Below are 20,471 nucleotides of genomic sequence, written 5' to 3'. Positions count from 1 at the left end.
GTAAACTGCCCAGAGAGCTTCGGCTATGGGGCGGTATACAAACCCAATAAAAAAACAAACCACGGTCTGGCACCAAAAGCAGGAACGATACAAAGTCTTTAAATTTAACGTCCTCATTCTGACCTTCGTATACTGATAGCAAAAATAGTTCAGTGGCACAAGCAAATACGAATAACCCGTGAAATCTGGAGGAGTTGTCTGTGTACCTCCCCCCCCCGCAATAAACCCCTGAATTCGGGGACAGGTCCACCAGAGAGGAAAATATTGGATCCCCCCATTGAGCACCTGACTGCAAGCCATTTCTTAAAAGCCATTTTGAATTTTCTATGCTTATTTGTAGTGTTCTGAGTTTATCTATACTTACATTTTTTTAAAATCATATTTGCATCACGTTTTTAAGAGGACGGCTTGCTGCTCCAGTCATGCTAACAGTTATTTCCAATTTATTTATTTATTTATTTACTAAATTCATATCCCACCTTCCTCCCTGTAGGAGCCCAGGGTGGCAAAAAAAACCACTGAAAACTTCATAAAAACAGACTTTAAAATATATTAAAACAAAACATCTTTAAAAACATATTAAAACAAAACACCTTTAAAATATCTTTTTTTTAAAAAAAGCTTTAAAATGAGCTTCTATACATATATTGATGTTCTTATTATTATTATTGTTGTTATTTGTTGCATTTGTATACTGCCCCATAGCCAAAGCTCTCTGGGTGGTTTACAACAATTTATTTATTTATTATTTGATTTATATCCCGCCCTTCCTCCCAGCAGGAGCCCAGGGCAGCAAACATTTAAAAAATAAAATAAATAAAAACATTAAAAACAAATATACAAAAACACATTTTTTAAAAAGCAATTTAAAAACACATGCTGAAATTCCTGGCAGAAGAGGAAAGTCTTGACCTGGCACTGAAAAGATAACCGTGTTGGCACCAGACACACCTCGTCAGGGAGATCATTCCATAATTTGGGGGCCACCACTGAGAAGGCCGTCTCCCTTGTTGCCACACTCCCAGCTTCCCTTGGAGTACGCACCTGCAGGAGGGCCTTGGATGTTGAGCGTAGTGTTCGGGTGGGGTCGTGTTGGGAGAGGCGTTCCATCAGGTGTTGTGGTCCCAAGCCATGTAAGGCTTTATAGGTTAAAACCAGCACCTTGAATCGGGCTCTGAAACATACAGGCAGCCAATGCAAGCGGGCCAGAATTGGTTTTATGTGTTCAAAGTGGCTAGTCCCTGTTACCAATCTGGCCGCTGAATTTTGCACAAGCTGCAGTTTCCAAACCGTCTTCAAAGGCAGCCCCACGTAGAGCGCATGGCAGTAATCTAACTTGGAGGTTACCAGAGCATGGACAACTGAAGCCAGGTTATCCCTGTCCAGATAGGGGCGTAGCTGAGCCACCAATTGAAATTGGCAAAAGATATTCCGTGCCACCGAGGCTACCTGAGCCTTAAGTGACAGAGATGGTTTCTAGGAGAACCCCCAAGCTACGAACCTGCTCCTTTAAGGGGAGTGCAAACCCATCCAGGACAGGTTGGGCATCCACCATCCGGTCAGAAGAACCACCCACTAACAGCATCTTCATCCTGTCTGGGTTGAGCCTCGGTTTATTAGCCCTCATCCAGTCCATTGTCGCAGCAAGGCACTGGTTCATTGACAGCCTCACCCGAAGAAGATGAAAAGGAGAAATAGAGCTGTGTGTCATCAGCATAGAAAGAACATAAGAACATAAGAAGAGCCTGCTGGATCAGGCCAGTGGCCTGTTCTCACAGTGGCCAACCAGGTGCCTGGGGGAAGCCCGCAAGCAGGACCCGAGTGCAAGAACACTCTCCCCTCCTGAGGCTTCCGGCAACTGGTTTTCAGAAGCATGCTGCCTCTGACTTGGGGGGCAGAGCACAGCCATCATGGCTAGTAGCCGTTGATAGCCCTGTCCTCCATGAATTTGTCTAATCTTCTTTTAAAGCCATCCAAGCTGGTGGCCATTACTGCATCTTGTGGGAGCAAATTCCATAGTTTGACTATGCTCTGTGTAAAGAAGTACTTCCTTTTGTCTGTCCTGAATCTTCCAACATTCAGCTTCTTTGAATGTCCACGAGTTCTAGTATTATGAGAGAGGGAGAAGAACTTTTCTCTATCCGCTTGCTCAATGCCATGCATAATTTTATACACTTCTATCATGTCTCCTCTGACCCGCCTTTTCTCTAAACTAAAAAGCCCCAAATGCTGCAACCTTTCCTCGTCAGGGAGTCGCTCCATCCCCTTGATCATTCTGGTTGCCCTCCTCTGAACCTTTTCCAACTCTATAATATCCTTTTTGAGTTGAGGTGACCAGAACTGTACACAGTATTCCAAATGCGGCCGCACCATAGATTTACACAACGGCATTATGATATCGACTGTTTTATTTTCAATACCTTTCCTAATTATCCCTAGCATGGAATTTATTTATTTATTATTTATTTATTTATTTATTAAATTTATATACCGCCCGACTAGCAATAGCTCTCTGGGCGGTGAACATAAAACAGCATAAAAATACAATAAATAACAAAACAATACTAAAATACAAGCAACAATCCAACACAGTAAACATTTTTAAAATTAAATCAGTATAACTTAAAATGCTTCAGAGAATAGGAAGGTTTTGACCTGGCGCCGGAAGGAGAGCAGAGTCGGCGCCAGGCGTACTTCCTCAGGGAGACTGTTCCATAGTTCGGGGGCCACCACTGAGAAGGCCCTAGATCTTGTCATCACCCTCCGGGCCTCCCTGTGAGTTGGAACCCGGAGGAGGGCCTTCGTAGCAGAACGTAGTGCACGGGCCGGTTCATATCGGAAGAGGCGTTGCGCAAGGTATCGTGGTCCCGCACCGTATAAGGCTTTATAGGTTAATACCAACACTTTGAATCTAGCCCGGAAACATATTGGCAACCAGTGCAAGCTGGCCAGAACAGGTGTTATATGCTCGGACCGCTTGGTCCTTGTCAGCAATCTGGCCGCCGCATTTTGCACTAGTTGTAGCTTCCGAACTGTCTTCAAAGGTAGCCCTACGTAAAGCGCATTACAGTAATCCAAACGTGAGGTTACCAGAGCATGTACCACTGATGTAAGGTCCTCTTTACTCAAATAGGGACGTAGCTGGGCTACCAACCGAAGTTGGTAAAACGCATTCCTAACCACCGAGGCTACTTGAGCCTCAAGTGAGAGGGAAGAGTCTAAAAAGACTCCCAGACTACGAACCCGGTCCTTTAGGGGGAGTGTAACCCCGTCCAGGACAGGGTATATATCCACCATCCGATCAGAGAACCCGTCCACCAACAGCATCTCAGTCTTGTCTGGATTGAGCTTCAGTTTGTTAACTCTCATCCAGTCCATTGTCGAGGCCAGGCAACGGTTCAGCAAATCGACAGCCTCACCTGAAGAAGATGAAAAGGAGAAGTAGAGCTGCGTGTCATCAGCACTTTTTCACAGCTGCCACACACTGGGTTGACATTTTCATCGTCATTTTAGTTTTAGTTTTACTTCTAAACTGCTCTCCAGTGTTTTTCATTGACCAGAGCGAGAGACGGACAAGTTTCCCTTAACACCTCCATGCCCCAAATGTGCAAAGAGATGCAAAGGGAGGCCCGGTTGAGTCTCACTCATGCATACGCGCACCAACGAGCCCATTGGCAGGTGAGGCAAGGAGGCCCCAAAGGGTTTCTCTCTCCCCCCCACTGCACCCCTTTCTTTCTTGAACCAAGAAACAGATTATCTTCTCGATCATCCCAGAGTGCAGGACACGGAATCATGGGCTCAAGTTGCAGGAAGCCAGATTTCGGCTGAACATCAGGAAAAACTTCCTCACTGTTAGAGCTGTACGACAATGGAGCCAATGACTGAGGGAGGTGGTGGAGTCTCTGACCCTGGAGGCATTCAAGAGGCAGCTGGACAAGTACCTGTTGGGAATGCTTTGATTTAGATTCCTGCATTGAGCAGGGGGTTGGACTCGATAGCCTTATAGGCCCCTTCCAACTCTACGATTCTATGATTCTATCACTAAAAGGAGAGAGACAGTTGCAGAGCAGACCTCTTAAGAAACAGGATGGGAGGGACGGGTGTGTGCTGGGACAAGCAATGGCAAGAATCTACCCTGGAAATGCACAGAGAAGGAAAGTCACGTGTGCTAAAGAAAGATGACAAAGATGGCTTTTTCAGCAAAACTGCTCTGTTTATCAATTCCTATACAGTCAAACAAGCAGCCTGATGGTTTGAAATTCCTTTGTTAGTTTGAAATTCAAGTGAAATGTAAGATTATTGTAGTTAAGTAAAGATTGTTTGCAGCACCATTTTTCTGATATGCAAAAATGAGGACAAAAGATTGAAAAGAAAGCAGAGCAAGGTTGGGCCCCATTGTGGGAACACAAGGAAAAAGGAAGCCGCCTTATGAGTCAGACTATTGGGCCTCTCCAATGGGGATTAAACCTGATAACTTCTGCGTGCAAGTCGGATGCTCTGCCACTGAGCTGCGGTACCTTGAGGCTTCCTCACCGCTTCACACAGATGTTGACTGGGGCAGAGGCTAAGGGGGAAACTGTCTATGGTGGGACCAAGAACCACAGCAAGGATGGCTATTATGCCAGAATGAATTTTAGTCTTTCAGGGGCCACAAAACTCTTTTGTGTTTCTACATGATATCAGTATCAAAAGACGAATTGCTGGAGGGCCTGGATTCACTGGGAGATGGCGACACTTACCGGGAGCCGATGTGGTGGGATAAAGGCCACATTCACATTGTACATTTATTCCACTATCATTCTACTTTAAACAGTCATGGTTCCTGTGACTAATATTAAGGGACTCTGCACTTCTGAATCTGCCACTGCACTACTGGTCTCAAGGCAATGAACAAAAGGCAGGAAAAGCAGCTGAAAAGCAGTTAAAAACAGCACAGAAAATAACAGCGGATCCATTTAAAAACAATAAGCAGGGCAGAGACTTGCTCATCAAGCTGGAAGACCTTGTTGGAACAAATATGTCTTCTGTTGTTTCCAGAAAGTGCCTGTTATATTTCGGCAGGGAAGACCTGGGCAATCCTCCAGATGTTTTGGGCAGCCATGGTGGCTGGGGCTGATGGGAGTTGTGGTCCAAAATATCTGGAGGGCACCGGGTTGGTGAAGGCTGCCCTACATCAAACTCGCTCTCCGCACGCTGGAAAGGGAATCTTCTCTGCCGCAACCCAAATGTCTGAAGCCAAGAACACACCATACCTTTAAAGCACATTGAAAGCATGTTACTTCCCCCCCCCAAAAAGAATCCTAGGAATTGTAGTTTGTTACGGGTACTGGGAATTGTAGCTCAGTGAGGTCCTGGGAATTGTAGCTCAGTGAGGGATGAACTACAGTTCCCAGGACTCTTGGGGGGGGGAATAATTTATTTTTATTTTATTTATTCATAAAAATATATGCCGCTATTCTTAAAAAGAAAACACAAAGCGGTTTACAATATATAAATACAAGATAAAGCCATACAGGAATGCAAAATCAGAAATCATTAAGGAGAAAGACATCTCATTTGCCTGCGTAAGCCAGGGGACACCAAAAAGTTTTCAGCAGGCGTTTAGAAGTCAGAACAGAGGCTTGCTTGTGTTTCTACATGATAACAGTATCAACAGACGAATTGCTGGAGGGTCTGGATTCATGGGGAGGTGAATTATTCCATTTTAAACAGATTGATGCAGCACACATAGGCACGCAAGTACAAAAGAGAAACAGAGGGCTGGTTCACATGGCCATTTAATTTGAGATCAAGGCTCCCTGCATACCTGTTAAAGTCGCAGCGATCACATGACATAGGAGGCAAAGGGGAGGCATCCCGCTGCTTTCTCCTTTTAATCCGAAGCAAAAAAACCGGCAGAAAATCCTAAAAGAGGAGGGAAGACCGAATCAGCTTCTCTCCCCTCCTGCCATGTAGTCGCTTCCTCTACTCTGGTGTTTGACACAAACATGTGTACCAGCACAGGCCACCGGGGGGCAACATCTCATTACGACACAGGTCAAATTTGACTGCCGAGCTGTTTACAATATCATGCATATTGATTCAGTAGTAAAGCCCAAGGAACCCAATGCACCTTACTCCCAAATAACCATGCACAAGTCTTTTGCAACTATTGTTTGGGCGCCTGTGTGAGCAGTGATTCTGGCTGACAGGAAAGAGAAGCACATTAGGAGTGTCCTACAGGGAACAAGCCTAACTATTAATATATCTGCACAGCACATGGATCTATTAGGGTGGCCGGCGGGGGGGGGGAATGGAATAAAATACAAATGTTACTTCGGTAGAAAAGCTACAAAGGCTCTCTACCAAACCCCCATTTTAAAAGACGAGTGCTCACAACTGCGAGCAAAACCTTCCAGCCACCAACTGAAGCACCCACAGAGTACAAACCTTCTCTTTCAGAGGGAGTATGACTACAGCCAAAGGAGACAACTGACCAATTATCCGAACTCGGAAACCACCAACCCACAGTGCCTCCATCTTGCTAGGATTCAGACTCAGTTTATTGGCCCTCATCCAGCCCACCACTGAGTCCAGGCAGCGGCCAAGGGCTTGCACGGCCTCTCCTGATTCAGGTGTTATGGAGAAATAGAGCAGGGTATCATCACCATTCTGCTGACACCTCACCCCAAATCTCCTGATGACCGCTCCCAAGGGATTCATGTAGATGTTAAACAGCATGGGGAACAAGATGGTACCCTGTAGCACCCCACAGCACAACTGTCAGGGGACCGAAAGACAATCATCCAATTCCATTCTCTGAGAGTGACCCTGGAGATAGGATCGGAACCACTGTAAAACAGTGCCTCCAATACACACCTCACCAAGTCATCCCAGAAGGATACCATGGTCAATGGTATCAAAAGCTGCTGAGAGATCAAGTAAGAGTAACAGGGTCGCACTCCTCCTGTCCTTCTCCCGATAAAAGTCATTCATCAGGGCAACCAAGGCCGATTCAGTCCCATAACCAGGCCTGAACCCAGACTGGGATGGGTCAAGATAATCTGTTTCATCCAAGAGTATTTGCAATTGCTGCGCCACAACCCTCTCAATCACCTTCCCTAAAAAGGGGGTATTTGCAACCGGTCGGTAGTTGTCATAAACCAATGGGTCCAGGGTGGGCTTTTTCAGGAGTGGTTGAATCAATGAACATAAGAACATAAGAACATAAGAAGAGCCTGCTGGATCAGGCCAGTGGCCCATCTAGTCCAGCATCCTGTTCTCACAGTGGCCTACCAGGTGCCTGGGGGAAGCCCGCAAGCAGGACCCGAGTGCAAGAACACTCTCCCCTCCTGAGGCTTCCGGCAACTGGTTTTCAGAAGCATGCTGCCTCTGACTAGGGTGGCAGAGCACAGCCATCATGGCTAGTAGCCATTGATAGCCCTGTCCTCCATGAATCTGTCTAACCTTCTTTTAAAGCCATCCAAGCTGGTGGCCATTACTGCATCTTCTGGGAGCAAATTCCATAGTTTAACTATGCGCTGAGTAAAGAAGTACTTCCTTTTGTCTGTCCTGAATCTTCCAACATTCAGCTTCTTTGAATGTCCATGAGTTCTAGTATTATGAGAGAGGGAGAAGAACTTTTCTCTATCCGCTTTCTCAATGCCATGCATAATTTTATACACTTCTATCATGTCTCCTCTGACCCGCCTTTTCTCTAAACTAAAAAGCCCCAAATGCTGCAACCTTTCCTCGTAAGGGAGTCGCTCCATCCCCTTGATCATTCTGGTTGCCCTCTTCTGAACCTTTTCCAACTCTATAATATCCTTTTTGAGATGAGGCGACCAGAACTGTACACAGTATTCCAAATGCGGCCGCACCATAGATTTACACAACGGCATTATGATATCGGCTGTTTTATTTTCAGTACCTTTCCTAATTATTGCTAGCATGGAATTTGCCTTTTTCACAGCTGCCGCACACTGGGTCGACATTTTCATCGTGCTGTCCACTACAACCCCGAGGTCTCTCTCCTGGTCGGTCACCGCCAGTTCAGACCCCATGAGCATATATGTGAAATTCAGATTTTTTGCTCCAATATGCATAATTTTACACTGGTTTATATTGAATTGCATTTGCCATTTTTCTGCCCATTCACTCACTGATGGCAACACACTCCAAAGCTCCGGATGACGGCACCCAACAGTTTCATGTAGATGTTGAACAGCATGGGGGACAGAACTGACCCCTGCGGAACCCCATACTGGAGAGTCCAGGGTGCCGAGCAATGTTCCCCAAGCACCACCTTCTGGAGCCGACCTGCCAAGTAGGAGTGGAACCACCGCCATGCAGTCCTTCCCACTCCCAACTCAGCCAGTCTCCCCAGAAGGATACCATGGTCGATGGTATCGAAAGCCTGTGAGACGTCAAGGAGAATCAACAGAGTCACACTCCCCCTGTCTCTCTCCCAACAAAGATCATCATACAGGGCAACCAAGGCTGTTTCCGTGCCAAAACCAGGCCTGAAACCCGACTGAAATGGATCCAGATAATATTGAATTGCATTTGCCATTTTTCCGCCCATTCACTCAGTTTGGAGAGGTCTTTTTGGAGCTCTTCGCAATCCCTTTTTGTTTTAACAACCCTGAACAATTTAGTGTCGTCAGCAAACTTGGCCACTTCACTGCTCACTCCTCATTCTAGGTCATTAACGAACAAGTTGAAAAGTACAGGTCCCAATACCGATCCTTGAGGGACTCCACTTTCTACAGCCCTCCATTGGGAGAACTGTCCATTGATTCCTACTCTCTGCTTTCTGCTTCTTAACCAATTCCTTATCCACAAGAGGACCTCTCCTCTTATTCAATGACTGCTAAGCTTCCTCAGAAGCCTTTGGTGAGGTACCTTGTCAAACGCTTTTTGAAAGTCTAAGTACACTATGTCCACTGGATCACCTCTATCTATATGCTTGTTGACACTCTCAAAGAATTCTAATAGGTTACTGAGACAGGACTTTCCCTTGCAGAAGCCATGCTGGCTCTGCTTCAGCAAGGCTTGTTCTTCTATGTGCTTAGTTAATCTAGCTTTAATTATACTTTCTACCAGTTTTCCAGGGACAGAAGTTAAGCTAACTGGCCTGTAATTTCCGGGATCCCCTCTGGATCCCTTTTTGAAGATTGGTGTTACATTGGCCACTTTCCAGTCCTCAGGCACGGAGGAGGACCCAAGGGACAAGTTACATATTTTAGTTAGCAGATCAGCAATCTCACCTTTGAGTTCTTTGAGAACTCTCGGGTGGATGCCATCCGGGCCCGGTGATTTGTCAGTTTTTATATTGTCCATTAAGCTTAGAACTTCCTCTCTCGTTACCACTATTTGTCCCAGTTCCTCAGAATCCCTTCCTGCAAATGTTAGTTCAGGTTCAGGGATCTGCCCTATATCTTCCACTGTGAAGACAGATGCAAAGAATTCATTTAGCTTCTCTGCAATCTCCTTATCGTTCTTTAGTACACCTTTGACTCCCTTACCATCAATGCCTCTTTTAAGGTGGCTTGAACTACTCCCTCCTGCAATGATGCGTTGACCACACCCTGGATCCACTCGGTCAAACCCCCTCAGCAAGCTTTCATAAGCCAAGAAGGGCAAGGGTCAAGAGGAAGTTGCTGGCTGCATCATCACAAGCACCTTGACTATGTCATCAGGCCGCATCAACTGAAACCGTTCCCAAGAAGCTGTAGCAGATGTTGCACTGGACACCTCATTGGGGACTACAGTAGATGTGGAGGGGGCATCAAGACTGCTATGGAGACGAGCAACTTTACCCTTAAAGTGCCTTGCAAACAATTCACAGTGGGCCTCCAAAGGGTCTAAAACTCCATTTCCTGGAGTTGATGTCAACAGACCCCTGACAATACGGAAAAGCTCCACCAGACAGCTAGTTGTGGATGTGATGGAGGCAGAGAAGTGGGCCTTCTTTGCTGCCCTCACCGCCACACAGTAGGCACAGTTATGTTTTTCTCATGCCCGATCAGCCTCACAGCTCTTCTTTCGCCACTTGCACTCTAGCCGTCGTCCAGCCTGTTACATTGTCCTTAGCTCACTGGGTGTACCAAGGTGCAAGCTGGGCTCCTCAATGCCGGAGAGGGCACTCAGGAGCAAACGTGTCAAGAGCCCAACGTGCCTTGTTGTTCCAAAGTGTGACAAGGGCTTCAACAGGGTCACCTGCTTTATCTACTGGGAACTCCCCCAGGGCATTCAGGAATCCAATGGATTCCATTAGGCTCTGAGGGTGGACCATCTTAATCTGTCCACCACCCCTGCAGGGAAGGATCGGAGCTACAAGTCTGAACTTCACCAGGAAGTGGTCTGACCATGGCAATGGGGTGACATGCACCCCCCAATCTTCTACTTTAATGCTTTCACAGACAGAAAAGGATGGGAGGGTTAAACCATCCTTTCCTGTTATTTGCAAAGATCTTTGAAAAAAAGCACTTCAAATGAAGACTTCAATTCTCCACCAGGATTTTCTACTCACATATCATTGGTACACCAACCCCAGTAATGTCTACACTGACTGGCAGCAGCTGTCCAGAGTTTCAGGCAGGAGTCTCTCCCAGAAGGTCTCTCAGGTTCACTTCCTGATGGCATCTCTCCTACCTGGAGATGCCATTCAGGACTGAACCTGGGGGACCTTCCGCATGCAAGGCAGACGCTGCAATGGCCCTTTCCCTGCACTCACAACTTACTCAACTGTGCTGAGATATTAGGAGGCATTCCAGAATTAACCTTGAAACTTTTTATTGCCACATAGCACTGTTATATCAGAGCACCAGGGCAAGCCAAGGACAGAACAGTAGATTAAAGACTGGGGGAAAGGGTCTTTCCAGGGACAAACTATTCATTTCTAAACATGCCATGTTACCAAATTAAAGAGACACATGATAAGTAGGACCTCCTGCCAGACTTGGTGTCAAATCCCTGCTCAGCCATGAAGCTTGCTGGGTAGCCTTGGGCAAGTAACTGTATCTCAGTCTAGCCTACCTCACAGGGGTGTTGAGAGCATACAACGGGGAGGGGAAGAACCATCTTTGAGCTCCTTTTAGAAAAAGCAAGGTATCAATGAGACTAATACTAGGAGGTTCCCAGCTACAACTGTGGTGGTGGCGGGGAGAGAGGCAATTCATATACAAAAGCTCCAGGACAGACCTGAACAATGGAAATTTGAATGTAAGAGGAGAGGGAAGCTCTAAACACCCTCTCTTCTCACTCTGACTGGTGGGGCAAAGGGAATGAGGGGGTGGGGAGGCAACAATTGTTGTGCAATTAAGGCTGCAATACCATGAATTTACCGTGGTGTAAGTCCAATAGAACCCAATGGAGTTTACTTCTGAGTAGAAGTTATTAGGCTGCAGCCTAAACAATTCAGGACAGCCGTCTCACCTTTCTTCCTAGCCCCACAGCCCATTAGGCTCCAATTCTAACTAAATTTAGCTGGGAGGAAGCCCTTTTTCATTGCCTTCCTCTTCTCAGAAAGACAGGTTGAAAGCACTTCATAGCTGCGTAGGAGCTTTCACAGCAACCACTTTCACTTGCATACACACAAGCAAAGATTGGTGCTATGCGCTCCAATTGTTTTCAATGGTATATAGCCAAATATAACTTCAGTTAATTTAACAAGAGACACATTTCATTTGATGTCAAATTTAAATTGGTACTGCTGAAAGTTAAGAGCACACTTCTGTATTTTTGTCAATACCTTAATTCTCTTATATTACTGTAATATATATTAAAGATGACCTTTCATTCCAACAATGAGCAGTAGTGTTTATTTATAAATTATACAGGCATCTACACAAAACATCTTGAATGAAATGTTGATAGTATGCAAATTCAACAGCAAAACAAATTGCTCCAATTAATATTATTACTTAGTTGGCAGCTCTAGTAATGATTAATGAGGTATGTGTGTGAAAACAATATAGTACATTGTTGTTTTTCTTTCCTAGCAAGGTTTTTGTAGTAAGCTATACTAGTATTGAATGCAACTACAGGTAGCTTTTGGTGCTAGAGAATAGCTGCAGTTTACTCTTCTTCCCACTAGGAGCACTATAAGATCTGCTGGTCTCTGCAGAGACAGGATGATCCCTTCTTTTTTTAGACCAAAAAGGCAGCAGCCCAGGTATGCTATATTTACACTGGGGAGGTGGCTCAGTGGCAGCAAGTAGTGTCTTCTCTCATTACCTACAGCAGAAAGGCCATGAGTAAAAGCCAGCCGACTTGCCCCTCCAATCTCTCTCTCTCTCTCTCTCTCCCCAATTCACCAGCCCTTCGCAACCTGGTAGCAGCACCAATAGTACTGCTTAGTGGACCTACAAACAGCAAGAAAGGGTATTGCTGATCACCCCAGAGGTTCCTGGGTCATCCTGTGTTATCTCCCATTTCCCAACAAAAGGAGAGGCAGCAATATATGTGGTTGGTGAATTTGGTGGGTCTGGCTCGCTGGGAAGTCGCCATTCCAGGCTGTTTTACGTAAAGGCGTATTATAGCCCGGAACGGGTATTGGAACGTGGTTTCGTGGACGTTTTGTGTCTTATTGCATGCATCCCATGTAGTCATGTGGGACTGGTGAATTTGGGAGGTCTGGCTCGCTGGGAAGTTGCTGTTCTGGGCTGTTTCATTCGGTTCTGCAGGGCATTTTGGTTGTTAAAGGATTAATAAAAATCCTATTGGAATGGTTTTTGTTCCTAAATGTTGTTCTCAAGTGTCTCTTAACACATCCCAGTGTTTTTGGCATCAATTTCTTTTATAAAGGGCCCATTCCTGCCTGTTCCGTTCAGTGGAATGAGAATAAACCAGTCCCACACCTTCCTCCCACGCACACTAGTTAATCAAAGAAGTCACAGAGACAATCTTCTTAGGTAAAAAGAATAAAGAGTATTTACTCACAACCTTCATATGTTTAAGAAAACATAGGCTCTAGCTTAGATAGAAAATAATCTGTAGTCTCAGTCCATTTTCAGTCATTGGTGAGGAGGCCCCTGGAAGGAACGTCTGCCTGTTCCCTCTGCTAGAGGTTAATACAGAACATGCAAAAAAGATCAATATCCCCTAACAAAGGAGGAGGAAGAAATAAATAACCCCACCCTTTGAGGAAGTTACATCATGGTAAACAAACATATAGAGATATCTCCAATACTGGTTTGAGGGAGCATCTCCCTATGAAATGGGGGGGGGCATGCAAGCTTGCTTAAATCCAACAAGAATTGCTTCCATCTATAATGTGAGTAACTGTTGGATATGCTCCCTACTCCCTGTCCATGGGGAGGGAGGCGTTCCCCTTGTACCAATCCCTTTGACTGTAGAGAACATCACTGACACTGCCCCCATTTTTATTTATTTATTTGTTTTATATCCCACCATTCCTCCCAGAACGAGCCCAGGGCAGCAAACAAAAGCACCAAAAACTCTAAAACATCATAAAACAGACTTAAAATACATTATAACAAAACATCTTTAAAAATGTTTCAGCTGCGAGTCTGGCTTTTAGAACACTGACAGCTGGTTCTTACTGAGCATGCCCGACATTATCATTCAGTTCAATGTAAAATTTCTTAAATTAATTAAAAATCAGCCAGGCATTTTATTTTTAAAACTGCAGAAGATGTAGTTCCGAGAATGGGGCAAGGTCAGTAAGAGGATTACAGGTACTCTGTGAACATGGCTGATTTTTAATTAATTTCATGAAATTATGAGATCTCTGACAGAAAAAAGTCCAGGTCTGTTTTTTTCCTCATTTTATATTTTGAACTCTTGATTCTCTGACTGTTTTGTGTATTGCCATGAAGACTTAAAGGGTTGTTAAGCAAGCGTTTCTGAGTTCAGGACTATAAGTTATGTAAGGTTTTGTTTTGAAATGAACTTATGGGAAGCATCAGAATGACGTGGGGGGTATTTTCAATTTATCATTGCGGAATGCGAAAAATCCATGCTGGCTATAGTATACAGCCACTCTCATGGCTATATAATAATGTGGCAGGCGGAGTAATACCTGCCTTTTTATAGTATAGAATTATGGGGAAAGCTTCACCTGTTGATATTCTTTCTGTTGGATATCTTATTATTTGAATGTTGAAATGGAAATGGACTGCCTTCTAGTCGATCCCAACATATGGTGACCCCATGAATAGGGTTTTCATGACAAGCGGTATTCAGAGGGGGTTTACCATTGCCTCCCTCTGAGGATAGTCCTCCCCACTGCACAAGCCAGCCCCTTCCTTGTCCACAACTGCCAGCTGGGGGGCAACTGGGCTCCGTGGGACTATGCAGCTTGCCCACGGCTGCACAGGTGACAGGGCACATAACCCCCGAGCCACTCCCTGTGGGGTGATCTTTAGCTGGTCCTTGACGCCCAGGAGACACAAGTGGGGATTTGAACTCACAGACTCTGGACTCCCAGCCAGGCTCTCCTCCCCACCATGCTATGCCAGCTGTTATTTGAGTGTTCCCACTGGATTATTTTTCGTCCTCCACTCACATCTGCAGAAGAGGCTAGGAATGTGCATTTGACATGAAGCGTATGCACATTTTATGCAAATTTGTGTCTTTGAGGAGAGCAGCAGAGGGCCCAATCTGCATAGAGTACTGACCCCGGAAAATCCTGTTGGTAGCCTTGCTTCCCTGTGTGGATCCTTTGATGCACAGAAAGAGTTGAACTCTGCTTAAGCTCCTTCCACACTCCAAGCATTTTAAGGTTTGTCTCCTGTGTGAGTTTTTTGATGTACCGTAAGGGCGCTACTCCACTTGAAGCTCTTTCCACACTCGAAATATTTATAAGGTTTGTCTCCTGTGTGAGTTTTGTGATACGAAGTAAGGTCGCCACTCTGACTGAAGCTCTTTCCACACTCGAAACATTTATAAGGTTTGTCCCCTGTGTGAGTTGTTTGATGCAAAGTAAGGTGGCCACTCCGACTGAAGCTCTTTCCACACTCCAAGCATGTATAAGGTTTCTCCCCTGTGTAAGTACTGTGATGCAAAGTAAGGGTGCTACTCCAACTGAAGGTCTTTCCACACTTCAAGCATTTATAAGGTTTGTCTCCTGTGTGAGTTCTGTGATGCAAAGTAAGGTCGCCACTCTGACTGAAGCTCTTTCCACACTCAAAACATTTATAAGGTTTGTCTCCTGTGTGAGTTCTTTGATGCAAAGTAAGGTGGCCACTCCGACTGAAGCTCTTTCCACACTCCAAGCATGTATAAGGTTTGTCTCCTGTGTGAGTTCTGTGATGCAAAGTAAGGTCGCCACTCTGACTGAAGCTCTTTCCACACTCAAAACATTTATAAGGTTTGTCCCCTGTGTGAGTTCTTTGATGCGAAGTCAGGTGGCCACTCTGACTGAAGCTCTTTCCACACTCCAAGCATTTATGGGGTTTGTCCCCTGTGTGAGTCTGTCTCTCCTCTTGTCTCTTTGCTCCATCTTGCCTCCTCAGTTTCTGCTCCTGCACCTGCTCCTCAGCTTTTCCCAGTGATACTTCAGATGGTTCTCCCTCAGCCTTGACCCCCCAGATGTATCCTGATGGAATGAAAAAGAAAGGTGATAAAATGCTATGGAGAAATCCTGTGAATATATTATGATTTGTACTTTGAAAACATATTTCTGGGAGCTCTGTTGATATCAAACTGTCAAAGCTCCAAGCCTTGTACAGAGTTATTTTAGCAGTAGGTACTTGGTCAGAGGTTGTGAAAAGAGACGCAGAGAGAGAGAATTGTAACACAAAACTGCTCTCTTGTTCCTTCATTTAAGGTGAACAGCCAAGTACTTATGCACAGCTGGAATCTACAAACCTAGGATGGATCCTGTCTGACAGGAACATGGTCCTTTCCACTGCCCAGAGGGCAGGTCGCATCCCCTCCCTCCCTCCCAAAATGTTACCTGAAACATGAGAAGATGAGACCCCCCAGGACAGATGGCACTCTGCAAGCTACTGGGGAAGAGCTGTGACTAATGATGCAGCTGGGTCAAAGCCGAAAGGAAGCCGAGGCTGATGCGCACAGATGCAAAACGAGTGTCCAGAGTTTAATGACGCACACAATAGGAACATGGAATGTGAGAAGTATGAACCAAGGAAAGTTATAAATTGTCAAGCAAGAAATGGAACCTATCAACATTACAATACGGCGTGAGTGAATTCAAATGGATGGGAATGGGACATTTTCAGGCAACTACAAAATAGATTTAATGGGAAACCTATCAGCATAACCATCATCTAAGTCTATGCTCCAAAGGCAAATACCGAAGAAGAGGAAATTGAGAGGTTTTACACAGAAGTACAGGAAGAAATTAAAGGGAGATTTAAACCAAGAGAGGGGTGTTGAATAATCAACAGGGGAACACACTGACTGACCGAGATAAAATAAAAAGAAGATGGAAGCAATTCACTGAAGAATTCTATAAAAGAAATGCATGGATGACAGATTCATTCATGGAGGAACCCAATGATAAAGAACCAAAAACTGTAGAATGTGAGGTGAAAGCTGCTCTTACAATACTTGGAAGAAATAAATCACCAGGAACAGATGGCATACCAATAGGGTTGCTACAAGCTACTGAGACTGAATCTGTCCAAATTTTGACAAAAATTTGTCAAGAAATATGGAGAACGAAACAATGACCCACAGACTGCAGTGTTCCATATACATCCCAATTCCAAAGAAAGGGGATCCCAGGGAATGCAGTAATTATCGAACTATTGCCTTAATATCCCATGCAAGTAAAGTAATGCTCAAGATTCTACAACAAAGGCTCTTACCATATATGGAGCAAGAAATGCCAGACGTCCAAGCTGGATTTAGAAAGGGAAGAGGCACCAGAGATCACATCACAACCATACGTTGGATAATGGAACAGAACAAGGAATTTCAGAAGAAAATCACTTTGTGCTTTATAGATTACAGCAAAGCCTTTGACTGTGTAGATCATGAAAAACTATGGAATGCTTTAAAAGAAATAGGGGTGCCACAGCATCTGATTGTCCTGATGCGCAACCTATACTCTGGACAAGAGGCTACTGTAAGGACAGAGTATGGGGAAACCGATTGGTTCCCTATCGGAAAGGGTGTGAGACAGGGGTGTATTTGATCACCCTATTTATTTAATCTGTACACAGAACATATCATACGGAAAGCAGGATTGGACCAAGATGAAGGAGGTGTGAAAATTGGAGGGAGAGATATCAATAATTTAAGATACGCAGACGATACCATACGACTAGCAGAAACCAGTAAAGATTTGAAACTAATGCTGATGAAAGTTAAAGAGGAAAGCACAAAAGCAGGACTACAGCTGAACGTCAAGAAGACTAAAGTAATGATAACAGAAGAGTTATGTAACTTAAAAGTTGGCACGAGGACATTGAACTTGTCAAGGATTATCAATACCTCGGCACAGTCTTTAACCAAACTGGAGACAATAGTCAAGAAATCAGAAGAAGTCTTGGACTGGGGAGGGTAGCTATGAGAAAAGATCTTCAAATGCAAAGATGCATCACTGAACACCAAAGTCAAGATCTTTCAGACCATGGTATTCCTGATCTCTATGTATGGATGTGAAAGTTGGACAATGAATAGAAAAATCAACTCATTTGATATGTGGTGTTGGAGGAAAGCTTTGTACATACTATGGACTGCGAAAAAGACAATAAAAAAGACAGTCATGGCTTCCCCCAGAGAATCCTGGGAAATGTAGTTTGTGAAGGTTGCTGAGAGGAGACTCCTGTTCTACTGAGAGAACTCCAGTGGCCAGACTGGTTTAACAGTTAGCCGCTCTGCCTGAAGGTCTGTGAGGGGAACAGGGCGTCTCCTAGCAACTCTGAGCTCCCTTCACTAACTACAGTTCCCAGGATTCTTTGGGAGAAGCCATGACTGTCCAAAGTTAAATAAAGGCCTGGTGTGGATGTGGCTAGGGACAGCTTTGGTTTAAATTTGGGTGGGAGGCTACATGTGCCTGCTGTGGAATGAAAAGGTGGGGGAAAGGCTGAAAAGCAATGATACTGTTCACAACGTTTTCCTTTTGGAAAGGAAAGGGGCTTCCCCTCTGTCCAGTGCCCACCCACCCACCCAATCCCCTCCTCCTGTCCCCCTCCTCCTGGTCAATTGCACGGTAGTAAATACCATTGAACTCAAATAGCATGGATATGATCAAACCTGCCCTCCACTCCCCCTTCCTTTGCCCCTCCCCTTCCAATCACCTCCTTCCCCTCCCCCTCCTTCTGCTCCCTTCTCCCCTCCCTCTCTCCCTCCCTCAGAATCAACAGTAGAGTTCGAAGGGGACTAGAAGGCCTTCAAGTCCAACCCCCTGCTCAATGCAGGAATCCCTTCCCGTTCCCCTCCTACACCCCCATGGTCAGTTTTACCTATCCTAACCATGATTGCATAGGAGTAAATCCCATTGAATTCAATAACCATTCAATAACCCCTCCTCCTCCCCTCCCCTCCCTTCCTTCTCACCTCCCCTCTTCCTCCTCCCTTCCCAGTCCATCCCTCCCTCCATCCCCCCCAGGTCAGTTTTACCTATCCTAAGCATGATTGCTGGGAAGTAAATCCCACTGAACTCAATAAGCATGCAAATTATCAATCCATTCTCGGCTAACTTCCACAGGATCCCATTTCTTTCTTCCCGGATTAGGAAACTGGGGAGGGCTGGCAGAATGAAGGTATTGAAAGAATAGCCTGACTATCAAACTCACAGCTGAACCAAAGGACAAATGAGGACACATGAAGAAGCGGCCCTGTTGTCTACTTAGCTCTGTTCTATGAAGTGCCCACATCTCCAAGCTTAAGGCCCTGAAATTCATCATCAGAACCACAGATGTGGGGAGGGATGCTTCGATCCGGCCCCATCGCAGTCAGCTCTGCTCAGGAGGCAGACGGGACGGGGCAGAGCTGCATCCGCAGATCTGGAGGGTCTGCAGGGAGCGGGCGCTTAAGGGGGGTCCTCGCCCTCTCCCAACCTCCCCTCCCCCCAATTGCATACCTTTCATCCGAGGCTCCCCCCGTGCAACCCGGCACTCCAACACCGCTGCGCACGAAGAGGGGCTCCGCGCTTCCACCCTGCATTTCTCACAGAGAGGCGGGGCAGGAAGAGGAAGTCCCTCGTTGGCGCTCTCACCTTCCGCTCTGTTGTCGTTTGTTAACCCTTAAAGCGGCTGAAGCTCCTCGACTGCTTTGCGCGGAGAGCGAGGGGAGGCAGGAAGCCCCTTTCTGGCCGGTGACCCTTCTCCATATTAAAAATAAAAGTGCCATGCACATTTTTAAAAAAGGGCTTTGAGGGAATGGCGTAGGTTAGCCTAAACCCCGTTTTCTTTACCTGTTAGATTTCTGTGTGCAGGGACTTTTTGTGTTGACTTGCAGTGGTTAAGGTGCTGGACTAAGACCTGGGAGACCAGGGTTCGAATCCCCACCCAGCCACGAAGCTCACTGGGTGACCTTGGGCCAGTCACTGCCTCTCAGCCTCAGAGGAAGGCAATGGTAAACCCCCTCTGAATACCGAAAACCCTATTCATAAGGTCGACATAGGTCAGGATCCACTTGAAGGCAGTCCATTCCCATTGTTTTGTATGGAGGAGCATCCCCCTCTGCTACAGACCTCCTGCAGTCTGAAGTGACCGAGTCCAGCCAGAGACAGATTTCCTGCCTAACGCCTCCCTTCTGGGACTCTCGTGTTACTGTGGTGAGCACCGACAGGGCACTCCTAAGACCTGTGAGCATCCTGCAAGCAAATCAGGAGGAATGCTCGTGGTCACATTACCCGCCCATAAAGACATCAGAACAAATGCTCAATAAAGATATGAGAGAGTCGAATTCTGCTGCTTCCTAAGTCTGCTTGGAGCTGGTAGCTTAAAAGCAGAATTCTCATGAGTGTCTCTTATCCACACTTCACAGGAAGGTCCCAGGGTTACCATTTCAAGAGGATAAAACCATAAGAACATAAGAAGAGCCTGCTGGATCAGGCCAGTGGTCCATCTAGTCCAGCATCCTGTTCTCACAGTGGCCAACCAGGTGCCTGGGGGAAGCCCGCAAGCAGGACCCGAGTGCAAGAACACTCTCCCCTCCTATACGCTCATGGGGTCTGAACTGGCGGTGACCGACCAGGAGAGAGACCTCGGGGTTGTAGTGGACAGCACGATGAAAATGTCAACCCAGTGTGTGGCAGCTGTGAAAAAGGCAAATTCCATGCTAGCGATAATTAGGAAAGGTATTGAAAATAAAACAGCCGATGTCATAATGCCGTTGTATAAATCTATGGTGCGGCCGCATTTGGAATACTGTGTACAGTTCTGGTCGCCTCATCTCAAAAAGGATATTCTAGAGTTGGAAAAGGTTCAGAAGAGGGCAACCAGAATGATCAAGGGGATGGAGCGACTCCCTTACGAGGAAAGGTTGCAGCATTTGGGGCTTTTTAGTTTAGAGAAAAGGCGGGTCAGAGGAGACATGATAGAAGT

The 20,471-nt window shown here is 45.8% G+C and overlaps 1 protein-coding gene across 1 annotated transcript in view; it reads right to left on the bottom strand.

Moving 5' to 3' along the window:
• The window catches only part of LOC133378949 (zinc finger protein 883-like), a 36,035-nt gene that overhangs the window by 14,724 nt on the left and 840 nt on the right, over positions 1-20,471 (bottom strand). Inside the window, exons 2-4 of the mRNA XM_061613561.1 lie at positions 19,004-19,146; positions 14,864-15,544; positions 2,100-2,104 (exon numbers count right to left, since the gene is read on the bottom strand). Coding sequence (XP_061469545.1) covers positions 2,100-2,104; positions 14,864-15,544; positions 19,004-19,146 — 829 coding nt within the window. The remainder of the gene's footprint in view (positions 1-2,099; positions 2,105-14,863; positions 15,545-19,003; positions 19,147-20,471) is intronic.

The sequence above is a fragment of the Rhineura floridana genome, chromosome 3 (genome assembly GCF_030035675.1).
Source record: "Rhineura floridana isolate rRhiFlo1 chromosome 3, rRhiFlo1.hap2, whole genome shotgun sequence".
NCBI lineage: Eukaryota > Metazoa > Chordata > Lepidosauria > Squamata > Rhineuridae > Rhineura > Rhineura floridana.
Note: the sequence above shows the minus strand (reverse complement) of the source record. Positions and strands in the feature narration are given on the sequence as shown.